Below are 20871 nucleotides of genomic sequence, written 5' to 3' on the forward strand. Positions count from 1 at the left end.
CTGAAAATGATTACATGAGGAAGTTTTAGACGGATCTGAAAGAATTACTGTATATACTCGAGTATAATTGCTATGCTTCATTTTTGTACTGTATACCGGCATTGAATTTGCAAGATTGTGAGCCGCCCTGAGTCCCTTCGGGTGAGAAGGGCGGCATAGAAATGATGGAAATAAATAAATAAATAATAAATAATTAATAAGCCTAGTTTTTCAGCCCATTTTTTAAGACTGAAAAAGCCCCCCTCGGCTTATACTCGGGTGAGGGTCCTGGTTGGCTTGTATTTGGGTCAGCTGATACTCGAGAATATATGGTACATTTATTATTTTTCTCTATTATTATTGGTATTATTACATTTATTATTTTTCTCTATTATTGTTGCTACAATTACAATTATTTTACTCTATTTTTATTATTATTAATATATTTATTATTTCACTCTGATCTTATTATTATTATTATTATTATTATTATTATTGCATTTATTATTTTATTCTATTTATTATTACATGTATTATTTTCCTGTATTATTTATTATTATTATTACATGTATTATTTTACTCTATTATTATTATTATTAAAAGGATACATAAGCACATTTACATTGAAGAAGATGAGAATAATGATTTGATCAGAGTTGGACAGTCTTATCTTAAGTGTATGTAAATATTCAAAAACATTTAACCTACTGATGCCTCAATTAATGCAATTTTATTGGTATCTATTTTTATTTCTGAAATTTACCACCCTCGGCTTATACTGGAGTCAATGTTTTCCCAGGTTTTTGGGGTAAAATTAGGTGCCTTGGCTTATTTATTTATTTTATTTATTTATTTACAGCATTTATATTCCGCCCTTCTCACCCTGAAGGGGACTCAGGGCGGATCACACTACACATATAGGCAAACATTCAATGCCTTTTAACATAGAACAAAGACAAACAAACATAGGCTCTGAGCGGGCTTCGAACTCATGACCTCCTGGTCAGAGTGATTCATTGCAGCTGCTCTCCAGCCTGCGCCACAGCCCGAGCCCACTCGAGTATATACGGTAGTTACAAGACCAGTGGGGTGGAAATTGCAAATGGTGCTATGAGATCTGTCTGATGAATATGATAAATAGTGACAGAATGGATGACCCTTTATTTTTCTCAACAGCTTAGGCGAGCAGGAGCAGTATGCCGGCCAGTGAAGCATGACTGCGACTTGCCAGAAATGTGCACCGGCCAATCTCATCAATGTCCTTCTGATCGCTTTCGACAAAATGGTCATCCTTGCAGAAACAAACAGGGTTACTGCTACATGGGGCAATGCCCCACCTACCAGAGCCAGTGTAAATCTCTTTGGGGACCAGGTAAGTCCAAGCCCATGCCAGTGCAAGAATCCACTTGCCTTGCTACTCTTGGATACTATACAAAATCCCAGAATACTTGTAAAGTATCTACACAAACACAAGATAGTCTATGTACAAAGAAAATATGTCCAAATAACATATAATATTGTTAAAGTTCCCCATACAAAGCTCAATTTGACAGCACCAGACAAAATGAAAAGGAGCAACAGCTCTAACACAAAAGTTATCCAAGTCTGATATTAGTTCCAATGCATATAGGCTTCAGGGATACATAGTCAATGAAAATATTTTCCAAACAAATTAAACAGGTGGTAAGTCATGTCGCTGTATATTGGAATGAAGAAAATAATGATGGAGCACCGCTCTCAAAAAAGTCTTCGAAAGTAAAGTCCCAAGTCTACAGGGGTCCCGGGTATTTTTGTACCCTGTTTCAGGGAGAAAATCCCCTTCTTCAGGAGTTGGTATACTCAGCAACAATGAACTTATATCTAAAACAAAACATAGAGTAACAAGTATTTTACCAACAGTATTAACAGAAGTAAAAGTAACAGAGATGAGCACCAACCCCCAGAGTTGGACTGGACTTAAAGGGAAACCTTTACCTTTATAATAACAATAACAATAACAATAATAATAATAATAATAATAATAACTTTATTTTTATACCCCACCCCATCTCCCCAGAGGGGACTCGGAACGGCTTACATGGGGGCCGAGCCCGAAACATACAGCAATAAAACGATAAAACAAATATTCCAACAGTAAAAACATCAACATCAATAAAACCATCATAAAAATCGACATACAGCATAAAATGTTAAAAACAGGAGACTAAAACACGGATCTGGGCCAAAGTGCAGAATATATCAAAATGGGAGAGGTAGTTTCTCAGCCAAAGTAGTCCATAAAGTGCAAAGTAGTAGTGGTAGAGTATCCTGTATTTGGATGGGCAGATAGTTCAGCCTAATAATTAATTTATATTTATAGCTCTTCTGAATTATATTAAATCAGTGTTCACACCATCATAATGTTGCACAGTGACAAAATATTTTTGTTGTTTTCTTCTTGCAGAAGCAATTATGGGTAAAGATTCTTGTTACAGAGTCAACCAGAAAGGGGTTTATTACGGCCATTGCAGAAAGGCGAACGGCACATTCCTTCCATGTGGAAAAGAGTAAGTAATACCGATTATTTCCTGCTAGAGTTCGTGGTGATTTATGTGGAGGAGTAATGCACAGAAATGAATAAATGTATATATGATGACTGAGTGTCAGTTCTAAATAAAGTAAAACACAGACCTTGTTTATTTTCCAGTACTTTGTACTATATTTAAAAATAATTGACGTTTCATTTGCAGAGATCTAAAGTGTGGCAAGTTATATTGCACTGGTGGTAAAAAGATGCCTTCAAAGGGAAGCCTAGTGTCCTTCGAACACTGCAAAGCAACTTTCCCAGGCAAAGATGAAGAAGATGGAGGAATGGTGGCTCCTGGAACAAAATGTGGAGATGGAATGGTTAGTGGATTAATAGCTTTCCATCCCTGATTCCCACACTCCAATTCTCCTGGCATTTTGGGTTTCAGCTTCCTATAACTATTGGTTTCATGGGTGTCTTCTGGTTGGGATTTGGATTTGCATCTTTCTTTCAGGATCATGTCACGAATATCAGTTGGGCTGCCACTCCTGTTTATGAATTGGCCATGTTTTACATAGCTCTCCCATGTCAAGTTTTAAAGGAATTTTAGCTCCCTGGGGCATGACAGCATAGATGGTGTAAATCTAGGCTATAGGCTCAAGAAGAGACGTTAGTCTTTTGTACTGAGAATTCAGTGTGCTTTTCTTCCTATATCATTGAGCAACTTAGCTCTTAAGTCTGACCTTAGGTCTGATATGACAGCTGTCTCTGGGTGAATTTGCATTGTAGAATTAATGCAGTTTTACACCATAGCTCAATGCTATGGAATCTTTGGATGCTCCAGCACTCCTTGGCAAAGAAGGCTAAAGGCCCCGTAAAACTAAAACTTATTTATTTTGAGTATTCATATTCCGCCCTTCTAACCCCGAAGGGGATTCAGGGCAGATCACAGAACATACGTATATGACAAACATCCAATGCCGTTTATACACTGACAAGACAGATAACTGTACATAGATAGAGGTATATGTAGGCTTTTCCCATTTTCGGCATTTGGAGGTCTGTGTTCAGTTCCAGCCATGGGGTTGTGTGTTGTCGTTCCATCTCCCTGCCGAAGAGCTTTGTTCGTAAACTTCCTCCTTTGATTGAATTGCTGATATTTTCCTGTCATTTCCTTATGGATGCCTTTAAAATACCTCCCCACTTTTAAGCAGTACCTATTTATCTATTCACATTTTGCTTTCAAACTGCTAGGTAGCTGGAAGCTGGGCTAAAGGCCAGGAGCTCACCCTGACCCAGGCTTCGAACTATTAACTTTTTGATTGACAAGATTTACTGCAGCTGGTGGTTTAACCAGCTGTGTTGAAGCCTGTGTCTTTTCTTGTTGATCAACTTAAGCATTTGATTTTCAGGTCTGCAGCAATGGGCGATGTGTGGATATTGAGAAAGCCTACAGATCCACCAACTGTTCCGACCAATGCCCAGGACATGCTGTGAGTTATAAGTGTTACCGTTAAGGGAAGAATAATATTCACTGTATTTTCATGATCTGCTTTGAGATGTTTCTGAATACCTGTTTCTCTGTGGAATAGCCAATTGGCTTTCTGTTTTCAACTGGTTGCTAGACAGGTTTTTGGATTGGTTTCTGCATCATTGTTTTCTTTGGCAATTTATCTGTGACACATATTTTGAAAGTGCCAAAATCAATGGAATTACTTTAAGTGGGACAATTGAATTTAGATCGAACTTGGTAATGAAAGAAAGGGGAAAGAAAAGGAAAGAAAGACAATGTTTCTCATGCACATGCCTTTATACTGTCATAGGTATGCGACCATGAAATGAAATGCCAATGTGAAGAAGGATGGGCACCACCAAATTGTGAGGATTCTACTGGAAACACATGTGAGTTACAACAGGGTATTAAGCATGTAGTGTGATACATGTGATTCCATACACATGCACAAATAATAATAATAATACTAATACTACTACTACTACTAATAATAATAATCACAGTCCTAGACACTTGGGAAGTGTTCGACTTGTGATTTTGTGATATGAAATCCAGCATATCTATCTTGTTTGCTGTGTCATACAATAATAATAATAATAATAATAATAATAATAATAATAATAATAATAATGTTAAAATAACCTCACGATTGTGTTAAAAAACAAAGTATGGATTGTCGATGTTGCAATCCCAGGGGACAGCAGGATTGAAGAAAAACAACTGGAAAAACTGACACGATATGAGGACGTAAAGATTGAATTGCAAAGACTCTGGCACAAGCCAGTCAAGGTGGTCCCAGTGGTGATTGGCACACTGGGTGCAGTGCCTAAAGACCTTGGCCTGCACTTGAACACAATCCCCACCTGCCAGCTGCAGAAGGCCACCTTACTGGAATCTACATGCATTATTCGCCGATACATCACATAGTCCTAGACACTTGGGAAGTGTCCAACATGTGATCTGATACAACAGCCAGCAGAGTGTCTGCTGTGGACTCATCTTGTTGTGTTTCAAATCATCATCATCATCATCATCATCATCATCATCTTTATTTTTATACCCCGCCTCCATCTCCCTGAAGGGACTTTGAGCAGCTTACATGGGGCCAAGCCCACATAAACTCTCAAACTAATATGGAATTGTTGTGCATGGTGCATATTCCCTTCTTGTAATACTAAACACATTTCTTGTACAGTGCATGTAAAGTAATCTTACATGGCAGATGGCAGAAAATCCTTGAAACCAAGAATGGGGAATTTATGGGAGCTGCAATTTTACATAGTCTTTATTTATTTATTATTTATTACATCACTTCTACCCCGCCCTTCTCACCCATCAGGGGATTCAGGGCGACTTTATCTATCTCTTCTGCTTCATCAAAGTATAAATCCCAGTATCCCATAGCATTGAGCCATGGCAGTTAAAGTTATGTTAAATTACATTAATTCTACAATGTAAATGCACTGTTAAGTTTCTGCCATTCGTAAAGAATCCAAAGGCCACCTGGGACAATCAAGTTTCTTTGTTTTTGCAGATATCATCATCATCGTGACTGTGCTGGTGGCCCTCACCGTCACAGGGATCATTGCTGCAGTCTTTTTCCGTTACTACATTCTCAATAAGAAACCAAATCAAAGGTATGCCTTTTGAACTTCTCAGCTCAACTCTCAGAAAGTGTCTAATTCAGTTGCAGCATCTCCTACCTGGTTTTAAGTTGGAAAGGGTCCTCAAAGCAGCTTCTGTTTCCATATAAAAGGGAGAAAGTAAGCAAGGCATGAGGTCTCAGTGTTCCTTAATCTGGTGGAAAGAAACAGAGGAAAGTAGAAGTGAATTCTCAGAAGGGCTTATGGTGGCCTTGTTTCCTATTTCTCTTTCTTCCATAGCAAGCAACTGCCCTGATTTAGACAGGATGGTCCTATTTAGTTCTCATTTCCTCTATACTTTCTGATTGTTCCAGTCCTGATTAATCCTCTCTTGTCTCCCTTTTTTGGTTGCCTTTCTATGGTCAGGACTTAGTCATTCCTAACACAGAAAACTGTATATACTCGAGTATAAGCCTAGTTTTTCAGCCCTTTTTTTAAGACTGAAAAAGCCCCCCTCGGCGTAGGGTCCTGGTTGGCTTATATTTGGGTCAGCTTATACTCAAGAATATATGGTACATTTATTATTTTTCTCTATTATTATTGGTATTATTACATTTATTATTTTTCTCTATTATTGTTGCTACTATTACAATTATTTTACTCTATTTTTATTATTAATACAGTAGAGTCTCACTTAACCAACGTAAACCGGCCGGCAGAACGTTGCATAAGCGAATATGTTGGATAATAAGGAGAGATTAAGGAGAAGCCTGTTAAACATCAAATTAGGTTATGCTTTTACAAATTAAGCACCGAAACATCATGTTATACAACAAATTTTACAGAAAAAGTAGTTCAATACACAGTAATGCTATGTAGTAATTATTGTATTTACAAATTTAGCACCAAAATATCACGATGTATTGAAAACTTTGACTACAAAAATGTGTTGGATAATCCAGAACGTTGGATAAGCGAGTGTTGGATAAGTGAGACTCTACTGTAATACATTTATTATTTCACTCTGATCTTATTATTATTGCATTTATTATTTTACTCTATTTATTATTACTTGTATTATTTTCCTGTATTTATTATTATTATTATTATTATTATTATTATTATTATTATTACATGTATTATTTTACTCTATTATTATTAAAAGAATACATAAGCACATTTACTTTGAAGAAGATGAGAATAATGATTTGATCAGAGTTGGACAGTCTTATCTTCAATTTGAATTTTATGTGAATATTCAAAAACATTTAACCTACTGATGCCTCAATTAATGTAATTTTATTGGTATCTATTTTTATTTCTGAAATTTACCACCCTCGGCTTATACTGGAGTCAAGGTTTTCCCAGTTTTTTTGTAGTAAAATTAGGTGCTTCAGCTTATATTCGGGTCGGCTTATACTTGAGTATATACGGTACCACTTTCATGCTAATGCTTAATTCTTTCATGGCAGCATCCACAAAAGTGCACCTGGAGGTTCAAATTTGGGCTTCTCTGGTCAAGAACAGAAGAGAAGGCAGCCTACTTCTCCTGTCCCTGTACCGCCAAAGGTAACAACAAGCACCATGAACCTTTGAACACAAGAACCGAACACAAGAACCTGATAAGATTTGTCATCTATTCACTTGGAACAAAATGAGTGTGCAATTTATTTGGGTCGCACCAACACAAGCTCAAAAAAAAAAACACTGCTTACTCAACCGTATTAACATAGTGACCTAGTAGAAATATGTATGTATATATATTTATGAGTCAACCCTTCACATTTACAAGGGTTAGGGCACAGGACCCCCATGAAAGTGGAAAAATCATGAACAAAAAAGACACTATTGTTTTTACCTGAAAGAACATCCATCTAAGAACCTCTGAGACTACTAGTGTAATGACATGGTCAAATTCCAGCTATAGAATCCCACTGGAGGGCCTACAAATGCCATAAGAAATGTTTATTTCTGGTGGAAGTTGAAATATAGAAATTCCTAAACAGAACATATTAATCTGCAAATAATCAAATCCACAAAAATCAAACTCATAAATGTGGAGGGCCAACTGTGTATGTGTGTATATGTGTATATACACACACATACTGTTATGTAGCTTCAAATAATTTCCATCATGTGGTAGATTGTCATCAGAAGTAATGTTTCAGGTGCAATGCCCGTTTCCTGTCTCAAGTCCTAAATAGCAATCTGTTACAGATAAGTGAATCTAAATTCTTTCGTATGAATGATAGGTAATTGTTCACATTTTTGATAATGAAGCAGATCAGTTATGCTGGAGATTCGAGAACGATTGAATGATGGTTCCATCAGGTTTGGGATGGGCAGGCCCTAAGTAGTATTTCAGCTACTATTTTTAAAATAAAAATTGGGCATGTTCTCATTGATCTATGTTTTCTGTTTTTCAGGTCAATTCTTCTAGATCTCTTCTCCCGCCACCTCCACCCCAAGCAAACAAACCACCAGTTTGCATTGTAAGTAGCAATCTATTTCAGGCATGAATCATAACAGAATAAAACAAGAAGAAGTGAACTAACGAAATATAATTTAAGTGGTGTGGAATTGGCATAATTACAAATCATCTTGACAACATAATATATTATGAAAATTATAATTGCACTTAAAATGTATCTGTATCTTCCAGTTCAGGCTTATGTTCCACTGATTATATAATGAACTGCTTTAAAAATCTCTCTCATATACACAAACACACATACACAAGACCTGCATAGGGGAAACTAGAATAATAATAATAATAATAATAATAATAATAATAATAATAATACACTTTATTTATATTCCACTTTATCTTCCTGGAGAGGCTCAGAGCGGATTACAGTATACACATGTAAAGAAGTGTGTTTTTATTTTGATTTATAGATGTCATGTTTGTTTAATTTCATTTTAAAAGTCATGTTTGGCTATGTTTAAAAGGGTATTAGTTACCAGTGCGAGGGGGATGGTAACCAGCTCAGCATTCTGAGGCAGGTTACCATAGCAACGAGGGCAGAGCCAACCGCTGTTTGAAGGAAAAGGAGGGAATATTTTAAAAAACAGTTTAGTCTGTGATTTTTAGTCACAGGGAAGACACTGGTTCCAGGTTAGAGATACCAGGGAAACTCAGATCTCTAGTGGTGTTGAATTAAGCAAGTTAGGAGACTTGTTTGAGTTTATTTGTAGAGTCTGAGTAGTAAGGGGAAGTAATCCCAGTTAGATCCAAAGTGATCAGTTAATATCTTTGCAACCATTATCTAAGTGCCTATAAAGAAGTTACTGTAACCACTAAGCTCTGTGCCTGAAATAAACTTTTTTTTGTTCTTCCAATATCCAAGTTTCTGTCACCTATATTCAAAACTAAGTAACGCTACCATCTAAAGTAAATAAGAAGAATAAAGAAGATAAATTCCCCTCTGCCTGAGTTCTCCACAATTGGTGGCCGTGGTTAAATAAAACATATTTATATTGGTGGCAGCGGATATAGTTAAATATATAATAATATAAATTAATAAAAAGATTCCTCCTCTACCCCACATCTCCACATTTGGTGGCAGCGGTGGGATATAAAGATTCCTCCCTGCCACATCTCCACAACACATATAAGGCAAACATTCAATGCCTTTTACACAGTGAACAACAATGACATACAATACACGACAGACATGTATTTTCAAAGGTGAAAAAGGACAAACCTCCTTTTTCATCGCCGGCGTCTGGAGGCGGTGCTCAACTCTGGCCATGGGGAAGTGCTCTTGTTCCATATTTCCATGTTGAGGAGCCAGTTATCCATAGACATCTCTGATCGTATTGTCGGCATATCTGCATGGGGCACCCTTTTACCCTTCCACCGAGGCAGTACCTATTGATCTACTTTCATTGCATGCTTTCAAACTGCTAGGTTGGCAGAAGCTAGAGCTAACAGCGGGAGCTCAACCCAACTCGCTGCTTCAAACTGCCAACTCTCCAGTCAACAGATTTCCTAAAGCTAGCAGTTTAACCCTCTGTGAAAATCACAAAGAGGAGATAAACCATTATCTGTAATATATAACATTTCATGTACAAAGACAATGTTTAGTCTGTGTCAAAGGGTTTAGATGAAATCACCTACCAAAAAAGATGTCATGCTGTCAAATAGAGCTTATAGTACATTAGATGGAATGAGATTGTGTGGAAATAATCCCCTTTGAAGTAATGGTAATCCAATGCTCCTCTTTTGTTTTTTTCTCAGACTATTCCAAGTGAACAATCCAGCCATACCCCAACCTTGTATCAAAATGCAAAAACGGTAAGTTCAATAACCTGTTTGAAGAACTCTTGGGTAAAAATCCCACTTAGCATTCTTCTTTCTAGGGAAAACCATCCAAGCATTTGGGTGAGACTTAGATTAGGAAATCTAAATCTGGAGAAATTAACTACTTTCAATACAACTCTTCAGCTGGCATTGTCATCTAACTGTAGTTCTAAAACCTGTCCAAACTTGCCAGTATAACACACACACACACACACAGAGGCTGGATCTACACTGCCCTTTATCGCAGGATCTGATCCCAGATTATCTACTTATTATCTGGGAGTTTATACTTATATAATCTAATTCAAAGCAGATAATCTGGGGCCAGATCCAGGGATATGGGGCAGTGTAGATCCAGCTATACTCTTTGTCCTAGACATTTGCTATTTTAAGTCCTTTTTTCAACAGGGTTTTAATTTACAGTTCTAACTAGTAGATAACGTTAGTCACCTTTGGTATAATTTATAATTAATTTAAAGCTGTCCAAATTAACGGCCATCGCCACATTAATCCAATATGGTGTAGTGGTTAAATTACTGTTATGGGACTTGAAGTTCCAACCTGAAGTTCCCATTCAGTAATGGAAGTATTTGCATGAATATGGACCGTCCATCTTATTTCAGCCTGACTTGACTTATAAAGTTGTTATGAAGATAAAGATAACAATAAAGGGTTATTTTGTTTTGCTTCTTGGGGCTTTATCGCACAGTCCCACAATTCTATGGCACTTGCATGAAGTATTGCCAGGCTTAGGCAGAACCCAAATGTGACAATACTTCTCAATGGTCAGCTTTGTTTGTCTTGAATTATTAATGTCTCTTCCTGCTATTTTGAAAACCTGGGAACACTATGTTCTTGCCTTGCTTGATATCGCTTGAAAAGGGGCTTTTCTGGTCTTCACGTTCCACAGCAAAATGTGTTTTGATCACCAAGTGCAAATGCATCTCGATAAGCTCTTCTCTCCTTTCGTTCCAGCCCTTCGTAAAGCCAAATATTCCTCCACCTCCAGTTCCAACTGCCAAGCCGGCTTCATCTCATGTCTCTGACAATACGGTTAGTCAGCTTCTTAACTTGGAGGTTTTCTAGCTGAATGCTCTGCAGGGTATAGATATAAAGCTTTCCAGCTAGTGTTGTGACTTTCCAAGAGTTGAACATGGAGGAAAAATTGTACAATTGGGTTCAAGATGTGGGTACCCAAGGATCTGGCTCAATGGGGGAAAATTGTATTTCAATTTGAAGGATTTTTGAACAGTCTTGGCATTTGTGGGTTGCTTATAATCCATTAAAGTGCCAGCTGGTGTGATCCGTTAAATACATCTCTTACAGGCAACAGCACAGAATACGGTTCCAACCCCGCAATTCAAGCCTAAAGCACCACCTCCACCTCCACCCCAGGTAAGGAGCAAAGTTGGTCTAGAAACCTGAGATATTGAGATTACTAATGTACAAAATAGTTGACCTTTTAGAACCGTCTTGTTACACATTTAGAAAAACCAAAGGACCATGCTATGTATCTCCATAGCTAGCCATGAATAATCTTCCAAAATGTTTCATATGGCTTTCCTTTCCCATTTAATAGGAAATTAATAGGAAAATGTAAACACACTGGCGGATGATGTCTACTGGTACTGGCTGGGTGGGGTTGCCACAAGTGAAGTCAGCTATGCGGTTATTCCTTCTCCTCCTTTGAAAGTCCATCTTGGTTGAAAATTGTGTTGGGATTACGGGGTGCTAACCCTAGCACATCCCTGGATGACGAAGAAATTAATATCTAATTAATATCAGGCATCCTCAAACTGTGGCCCTCTAACTGTTTGGACCTCCAGTTTCCATTGAACTAGCTGGCTAAGGCCTCTGGAAGTTGGAGGCCCAAACAGTTGGAGGGACGACTGTTCTAAATTGTCTCTAGTTTTTGCCATTTACCAACTCATCACATTGAGAGGGGAAAGCATGTGTGACTGTCCCTTTAAGAGTAGAAAATCACCCCTCGATACATCGTTAACAGTCCCATTTCGAGTTCTGCTTCCCCATCAGAACCAGTTTAAAACCACTTCTTTCCATGGGATCCTATTGTTCTGCATGAAACCCCATATGATACAAGAGACAGTGATCCAGGTTAAAATCATTGCTTTCCATGGGATCTTATTGTTCTTCCCCAAACCCCATCTATATATATAAAAGGGTAATGAAATTTCGACCTAGGACAAAACAATAAAACTACACATCCCAGAAACACTAAACTTGCCAGCACAACCCCTCATCCATGCCTCTACGTTCATACAACAAAAAGAAAAGAAAAATGAAGTCCTAATTAGAGGGAGAGGAATAATAGTTTTTATCCCATTGCTGCCAGTTAGAAGGCTAAGCTCTGCCCACTTGGTCTCCTAGCAACCTAGCAGAGTTAGGCCTCACTTAGGCCTCTTCTACACTGCCTATAAGATACAGATTATCTGATTTTAACTGGATTATGTGGCAGTGTAGATTCAAGGCCCTTCCACACAGCTATATAACCCATTTATAATGGACTTTACCTTAACTACCACCAATTCCTCAATGCTTTATTTCCCATACCACCATACTTTGCCACAGCAATGCGTGGCCGGGCACAGCTAGTAAGATACAAGAGGTTAAAATGATTTCTTTCCAAGGGATCATATTGCTTTGTGATGTTCCTTGTCTCCTGGTCCTAAAAAGATTGCCTGGATCTCTGGAGCCCAATTTTGTGGACTGATGCAAGTTTAGTCAAGCAATCTTTATAGGCCAAAGTTTATCCATCACTGCATAATCTGCTATTAGTAGTACGTCTGGTAAGCACTTTGAAAGATTTTGAAGGAATATCGAGAGTATGGTTGAGACCACTTTGTTTGTGCTGGATCCAACATCTCTTTGATTCCTTGAGAGGCCTTGGGGTCAAGTCCATCAACTACAGGTTGAATATTTCTGATCTGAAATGCCTGGGAGCAGAAGTGTTTTGGATTTCAGAATTTTTTTTGGTGGGGGGGGGGATTTTTGAATTCCTGTATTGGCAAATGAGATACAGTAGAGTCTCACTTATCCAACATTGCTTATCCAACGTTCTGGATTATCCAACGCTTTTTTGTAGTCAATGTTTTCAATACATCGTGATATTTTGGTGCCAAGTTCGTAAATACAGTAATTTCTACATAGCATTACTGTGTATTGAACTACCTTTTCTGTCAAATTTGTGGTATAACATGATGTTTTGGTGCTTAATTTGTAAAAGCATAACCTAATTTGATGTTTAATAAGCTTTTCCTTAATCCTTATTATCCAATATATTCATTTATCCAACGTTCTGCCGGCCCGTTTATGTTGGATAAGTGAGACTTTACTGTAGCTTGGAGATGGGACCCAAGTCTAAACATGACATTCATTTATGTTTTATACACATCTTATACACACTGCCTGGGGGTAATTTTATACACGATTTGTGCTTGGAACAAAGTTTGTGTACACTGAAGCATCAGAAAGCAAAGGTGTCACTATATCCACCCGTGTGGACAATTTTGCATTTTGGAGTATTATTTCGGAAATCTAGATCAGAGATGTTCAACTTGCATAATAGCCTGAAAGTGGTAAAATCAACTTCCACACTAAACAAACAAACAGCAGCATAGATCTTTTCAAAAATCTTTACTCCTATCTGATGGGACAGGAAGTGGTGGATTATCCGATACTTCTCTTCTTGTTTCAACACAGCTAGAAGCTCTATGTGATATTTAAATCTAATGCATTGTCTTGCTGCCAGTTATTTGAGTTTGACATCTCTTCCTTTTGGTCTTAGGCACTGAAACCCCCAAGCAACCCAAAGGTATGAAGCAACAAGAAGGACCACGTTTGTTCCTATTTTTTGCTTTCAAGGAAGCATTTGCATTTCCCTGCCTGCTCAAAAGAAACAGACTGGCTGGTTTCTTTCCATGGGTTGGACAGCATATCTGTAAACAGAACCACCATGTTTGTATTGACTATTGTAACCTGGACCTGATAAGGAACCATCATCTTGCTTCCATCACATTCATGGGAGATGTGACCTGAGAGTTCCTGCTGTAACAAGAAATGTTTTATAAACTGAGCCGAGCAATTCTGAACCTCTAGAAGCAACGAGATGTCTATCCCGCAAGCTTGCTCTGCATTGTCTGCAACTACCATCCATTGGCGAGATCTGAGGTTGTGTAAGATTGCCCAAAATGTAACATGATTGGGAGCAGGGCATTTCTGACCACTGTATTTTTAATCCCTTTTTCATGGAGAGGGTGACCGAGTGACAATGGGTCCTTTTGATTTTCACCTTGTACCCTTTTCACTTTTTAAAACCACTGCTTTATGCCACTTGTGCCATTTCCAATACGAAATGTCTCGCACCTTATTATTTACAGCAAAGCAACTGCCATGATGTGCAATCTCAAGGGTTGCCTTCTTCTTTCCTCACTTCTGCTTCTGAGCCTTTAACAACGAATTGATCTGTGTATTTAAATCAAAGCTTTATACTTCTCTGCAAGCTGCCAAAACTGTATAATTATGACAGATCAAGTTTTAACTGGAAGCTTGAACTATATAGTAGTTGACATTTCTGACAAACTGATAGAACTTGAAGGCTGGAAGGTAGGTCAGTTGGCAACCTTAAGTGGTAGGGAATGTCCTTGCCAGCACTTGAACAGCCCGGGTTGTCCTTGGATTTCATCTATTTGTAAAATAGTTAAAAATGTATATGGAATTGAAATGCTTTAGGACAGTTTTGGACAAACCTGTATAGGTTGGGGTATGTTATTTGCATGTAAGTGGCTCTATAATAGCGATTCCCAACTTTGATATTCCAGGAGTTTTTAATTTGAAATCTTAGGCCCCATCTGCACTAGGGATGTGCATTCGGGGGAAATTATATCCCAATTCATGTCCCGGCTTTCGTTGGGACCCCGATCTGTTTTTTGTAAGCCTCCCAAAATTGGGAGGGTTGTTCTCAGTTCTTTTGTTTCGGGGCCCAAAAATCGGGCCATTATTAGGGGGTTCCCACTCACTGTCTCCCCTTCCTGGCATGCGTTTTTCTTACCTGGCACTTGCTGTTTCGACTCTAGAGTAAGAGGTGCTTGGCTGCAAGCATTGGAAGGCACTTGTGTTTTCCGGGCCTGCTTGCACGCCAAGCCACACACACACTCTCTCTTTCCAAAGCAAGGAGGCCAGTTTGGAGGCACATGAAAGCAGGCTGTGGGAAAGGGGGGGGTCCCATTTCGTGCTTCCAAAGAAATGGAAGACACGAAATAAATGGTAGGAACTAATTTCGTGCACATGCCTAATCTACACTGCCATAAAATGTAATTTTATAATGCAGTTTACCTGAACTGGAAGGAGCCCCGGTGGCGAAGTGTGATAAAGCACTGAGCTGCTGAACTTGCAGACCGAAAGGTCCCAGGTTCAAATCCCGGGAGCGGAGTGAGCTCCTGCTGTTGCTCCAGCTTCTGCCAACCAAGCAGTTTGAAAACATGCCAATGTGAGTAGATCAATAGGTACCGCTCCGGCGGGAAGGTAATGGCACTCCATGCAGTCATGCTGGCCACATGACCTTGGAGGTGTCTACGGACAATGCCGGCTCTTTGGCTTAGAAATGGAGATGAGCACCAACCCCCAGAGTCAGACATGACTGGACTTAACGTCAGGGGAAACCTTTACCTTTACTTACCTGAACTGCACTGCATTATATTGCAGTGTAAATTCATATAGTGCAGTTTGGGGAAGTTAAATCTATATATATAAATGAGTGATGGCATCATGGCGACCAACAAAACAACAAAACTACAGGCCACCCAACCTCGAAATTTGACAATACAACCCATCATCCACGCATCTAGGTTGATTTATAATATTATATTATCTGCTTTGAACTGGATAATCTTGAGTCCACACTGCCATATAATCCACTTCAGTGTGCATTTTATACAGCTGTGAAGAAGGGACCTCATATCATCCAGTTCTAAGCAGATAATATAAGATTATACATATAATATGTAATAATTACTGTGATATAGAATCATAGAATCATAGAATAGTAGAGTTGGAAGAGACCTCATGGGCCATCCAGTCCAACCCCCTGCCAAGAAGCAGGAAATCCCATTCAAAGCTATTAATAATAATACAGAACAATATAATCTCTAAAATCAGGACAGTAAATAAAGAGCAACATTCTGAAAGCATAAGCCACAGCAACGCGTGGCCGGGCAAAGCTAGTTGCATTATAAAACTGCATTAAATGTCAGTGTAGATGGGATCCTAAAGCCCTAGCCGATTAGGACTTTGGAGAGCTGAAGTCTAAAACATCTGAAGCTCCAGATTTTAGGAATGTCTGTCGTATTAAAAGGGGAATAGTGAAACGGTTGACATATTGTTTATAGGGCAAAGAGCTGTGGAAAAAAAAATCTAGGTCACGAAATGGTATTTCCATGTTAGGTCAAGTTAAAAATACTATACTTGTGGAGCTGTGTCCTTTTGATTTTCTCCAGTTGTCGGATCTTGGAGTTCCAATGGCCTGCACTTATGTCTAATGTTTAAACAATGCTCTCCAGAATCAAAATTATTTTGTAAATATTCCACGTACTCAATTTTATGCCCATCACACTTTCCTCTAGTTTTCAATTCATCATTGTTCACGCTGTTGCAGTTGAGTAGGGTGCACCAAACTGTAAAATCAATAAAGCAACTTTTACTGTCTCTGGAGCTGGCATGGGCAAACTTTGGCCCTCCAGGTGTTTTGGACTACAACTCCCACCATTCCTAACAGCCTCAGGCCCTTTCCTTTTCCCCCTCAGCCGCTTAAGCGGCTGAGGGGGAAAAGGAAGGGGCCTGAGGCTGTTAGGAATGGTGGGAGTTGTAGTCCAAAACACCCAGAGGGCCAAAGTTTGCCCATGCCTGCTCTGGAGTCTGCACATAGAATACAAAGAGATCAGTTTTGTTTTAATTTAATGGAGAAAGACTAGATGGCAGAGGAGAGATTGCAGGGGGACTTAAGGTAATAATAATAATAATAATAATAATAATAATAATAATAATAATAATAATAATAATAATAATAATAATAAGCTTTATTTATATCCTGCTCCTCTCCCTTCTACCATTTCTTCTTGAAATGCATATCCATGGCTATTTCCCTAGTCACCTTTATATCTTTGATTGTCAGAGATGAAACAAAGCCATGAAATGATATGGATCTTTAGTTGATAAATAGAATCGGCTGCATTTCCTTCCATGCAGTGTCTGTACCTTACCGTATGGTTATTTCCCACTGGATTATTCCCTTTGCCTGGATGAACCACCTCCCAGTTGATTTTTCTTCTCCATTTTTGTTCCACAGAGTTTTTAAATATATATATGTGTGTGTGTGTGTGTGTCACTTTGCATTTGATAAGCAGAGGTTCAAAATGTGTTATTTTGTTTTCTACAAAGAATGTGTATTTGCAATGACATCTGTATTTAAAATATTCTTATATAAAGTGAAGTCTTTTCCTGAAAAGGTATTACTTGTGTCTTTTTTGTTTGGATACTGAGACATTAGAAGGCATCTACGAATAACCATGACTTATCAAAGATTAGTAACTCAAAAGCTTGGCGGAGGCATTTATTTCTGTTCAAAAGAGGAAACTGGGGATTTTAGCTGCCACCTGGTCATAGGGCCCTTCCACATAGCGATATAACCCAAAATTAGGTAATAATAATAATAAAAAGGTAATAAATTAGGTAATTGCAGAGGACTTGGCCGTTTTTGCCCCTTCATCCTTTTAGTGACTGCAAAAAAATTGTCCTAAAGAAGTAATATCTAGTTTCTGTTTGTATGTACAGTAGAGTCTCGCTTATCCAACATTCTTGATTATCCAACGCATTTTTGTAGTCAATGTTTTCCATACATAGTGATATTTTGGTGCTAAATTTGTAAATACAGTAATTGCTACATAGCATTACTGTGTATTGAACTACTTTTTCTGTCAAATTAGTTGTTAAACATGATGTTTTGGTGCTTAATTTGTAAAATCATAACCTAATTTGATGTGTAATAGGGTTTTCCTTAATCCCTACTTATTATCCAACATATTCACGTATCCAACAGTCTGCTGGCCCGTTTATGTTGGATAAGTGAGACTCTACTGTATTTGTATTTTGTCTTGCATCATTCCTTATGTTGCTTGGAAATGTCAAAAAGAAACTGCACCAGAATTCCACAAAGTTGGAAATTGTGGTTGACCAAGGCTTCCAAACATGCATCCCCATATAGATATACAGTCTCATCCCCTTCCACATAGCTGAATAAAATCCCACATTATCTGCTTTGAACTGGGATATATGGAAGTGTGGACTCAGAGATCACCCAGTTCAAAGTAGATATTGTGGGATTTTCTGCCTTGATATTCTGGGTTATATGGCTGGGTTGAAGGGCCTTCAGAAAAGTGAATCCATGGTGCAAACCTGACATCTACTGTTTAAGGGCCATAACTGCATCTCAAAAGCAAATGTTGGTGTTCCTCTTAATACTTGCAGACCTTGTGAAGTTACTATATGGAAGAATGGATGGATGAAGCTATTTCATACCTGGAGTAATGCTCTGGGATCCTGAGTATAATCGTAATATAAAACTTTATTTAAATCTCACCACCATCTCCCTGAAGGGACTCCGGGCGGCTCACAAAGGCACTCCAAGGTGCAGCACACATAAAATATTTATTTATTTATTTATTTATTTACAGCATTTATATTCCGCCCTTCTCACCCCGAAGGGGACTCAGGGCGGATCACATTACACATATAGGCAAACATTCAATGCCTTTTAACATAGAGCAAAGACAAGACAAACATAGGCTCCTAGCGGGCCTCGAACTCATGACCTCCTGGTCAGAGTGATTCATTGCAGTGATTCATTGCAGCTGCTCTCCAGCCTGCACCACAGCCCGAGCCCAATACACAATAGGTAAAGGTAAAGGTTTCCCCTGATGTTAAGTCCAGTTGTGTCCAACTCTTGGGGTTGGTGCTCATCTCCATTTCTAAGCCAAAGAGCCAGCGTTGTCCATAGACACCTCCAAGGTCATTTGGCCGGCATGACTGCATGGAACGCCGTTACCTTCCTGCTGTGATCTACTCACATTTGCATGTTTCGAACTGCTAGGTTGGCAGAAGCTGGGGCTAACAGAAGGAGCTCACTCTGCTCCCCAGATTCGAACCTGGAACCTTTCAGTCTGCAAGATCAGCAGCTCAGCGCTTTAACACACTGCGCCACTTGGGGATCCTTAAAATACACAATACATAGCAATGACAACATATGTTTACACAACAATTTTACATAAAATGACACACAACTCATGTTAAAAAGATTTAAAATTTCATAAAACGCAGCAGTGGAGATATAAAATAGACTGTATTCAAGTATCAGGCCAAAGTGCCGGAGTGAAGCAAATCATGAAGTCCTCAAGTAACCATTAACCTCAATATTGGAGGCTTGTTTAAAAAGCCATATTTTCAGATTTGACCGGAAAACTTGGAGTGTGGGGGCTACCTTAATCTCTCTGATATTCCCAAAGTAATATCAGAGCCAAGACTTAGCAAACACTGCTCTCATGCTTGTTCTAGTTTAGTTCCAAAGAGCCCACCAGTTATATGGATTCCACTTCCAAGGAAGTTTCAATATGTCTTTTTTTCTCTTTCAAATTGGGACAGTTGGGGACATGTTTCAACCTGGGATCCTTTAGTATAATTCATATAGGTTTGTAACATTTACTCTATCAAGGTTAGAGATGCCACCAAAATTTGCTGCTAGCAGACTTTTCCCGTTCCAAAGTGATAGTGTCATCCTTGCAATGCCAGACATCCGTGTCTCAGCAAAATCTGTGGCCAGACAGGAAGGATGCATTGCCCTCAAAACTGATGGATAAATGTAGGGACATGGAAAATATTGCAGTATTTTTGAAAGTGAAAGACAAAGATAAAAGGGGTGTACAGTTGACTCTCCATATTCTCGAGGTGAGGGGTGCAGGTCCCCCACAAAAGTGGAAAAACTGCAAAAAAAAACCCCACTTTTTTAATCTGAGAGAACACCTCTCTTTGAATCCCTAGGGGTGCATCTACACTGTAAATATGATATAATTTTATACCACTTTGACTCCTGCAGCTCAATGCTATGCAATCCTGGGATTTGCACTTTGGTGATGCACCAAAATTCAAAGCTAAAGACTTTATAAAACTACAACTCCTATGATTGAACAGCATTGAGTTAAAGTGGCATCAAACTGCATTAATTCTACAGTGTAGATACACCCCAGCTCTTCTCCAGTATGACTCAGTGGCAGATTATGCTTGATGCACACATCTCAGTGAAGTCTTTTAGTGTCTCCAGTTTGTCTTTTCTCCCATTGCTGATGGAACATACCGCCAGGGGGAGAAAGACTGTTCCAAGTAGCTTGCAAAAAGACAATCCCACCTGAAAATTACAGGAACAGAGCAGAGGTTTCACTGTTACCCTGAATTAATTATGAATTTCAGTACATTTCCTGTTGCAGACACATACATTAACCACGGCAGTTTTAACCTACCGACGCAAGACTATTAGACTGTCTGGCACCAAAAGAGATCGATCAGTAAAAGGCATTTCTTCTAATAGGGCATCACCTACAGAAATGATATCTTCAGGAAAACTGAAGCTTGGGAGGCGTTCTCATTTGGTAATGTACATTATCCCTAAACTTAAACTTAAACTGCAAGGTTGGTAGAATAACCAGAAATGAAAGAAGATTAGCAAGAGACAAGAAACTAAGAAATCCCTGTGGCAGGATTGCTTTTGAGTTACCTTAGTTTAGACTTAGTTTGACTTAAGTGCACAAAAAAGTGACATTCTTGTCTATGAGCAATTTGAACTAAATGGAGCATTTTCAGTTCCATCCACAACTGGCTACTTTGAGGTAAAAACTTAGACAGTTACTTTTTTGCACCACAACTC

General features: G+C 38.7%; 1 protein-coding gene across 1 annotated transcript in view; it reads left to right on the top strand.

The window, feature by feature from the left end:
• The window catches only part of adam28 (ADAM metallopeptidase domain 28), a 54479-nt gene extending 38722 nt beyond the window's left edge, over window positions 1-15757 (top strand). The window contains exons 14-25 of the mRNA XM_008119851.3: window positions 1156-1351; window positions 2423-2525; window positions 2709-2865; window positions 3898-3978; window positions 4309-4387; window positions 5533-5635; window positions 7054-7150; window positions 8008-8073; window positions 9825-9881; window positions 10863-10940; window positions 11214-11282; window positions 13693-15757. Of these exons, the coding sequence (XP_008118058.2) occupies window positions 1156-1351; window positions 2423-2525; window positions 2709-2865; window positions 3898-3978; window positions 4309-4387; window positions 5533-5635; window positions 7054-7150; window positions 8008-8073; window positions 9825-9881; window positions 10863-10940; window positions 11214-11282; window positions 13693-13725 (1119 nt within the window). The 3' untranslated portion in view covers window positions 13726-15757. The remainder of the gene's footprint in view (window positions 1-1155; window positions 1352-2422; window positions 2526-2708; window positions 2866-3897; window positions 3979-4308; window positions 4388-5532; window positions 5636-7053; window positions 7151-8007; window positions 8074-9824; window positions 9882-10862; window positions 10941-11213; window positions 11283-13692) is intronic.
• The last annotated feature ends 5114 nt before the right edge of the window (window positions 15758-20871 follow it).

Source organism: Anolis carolinensis, unplaced genomic scaffold (genome assembly GCF_035594765.1).
Source record: "Anolis carolinensis isolate JA03-04 unplaced genomic scaffold, rAnoCar3.1.pri scaffold_8, whole genome shotgun sequence".
Lineage (NCBI taxonomy): Eukaryota > Metazoa > Chordata > Lepidosauria > Squamata > Dactyloidae > Anolis > Anolis carolinensis.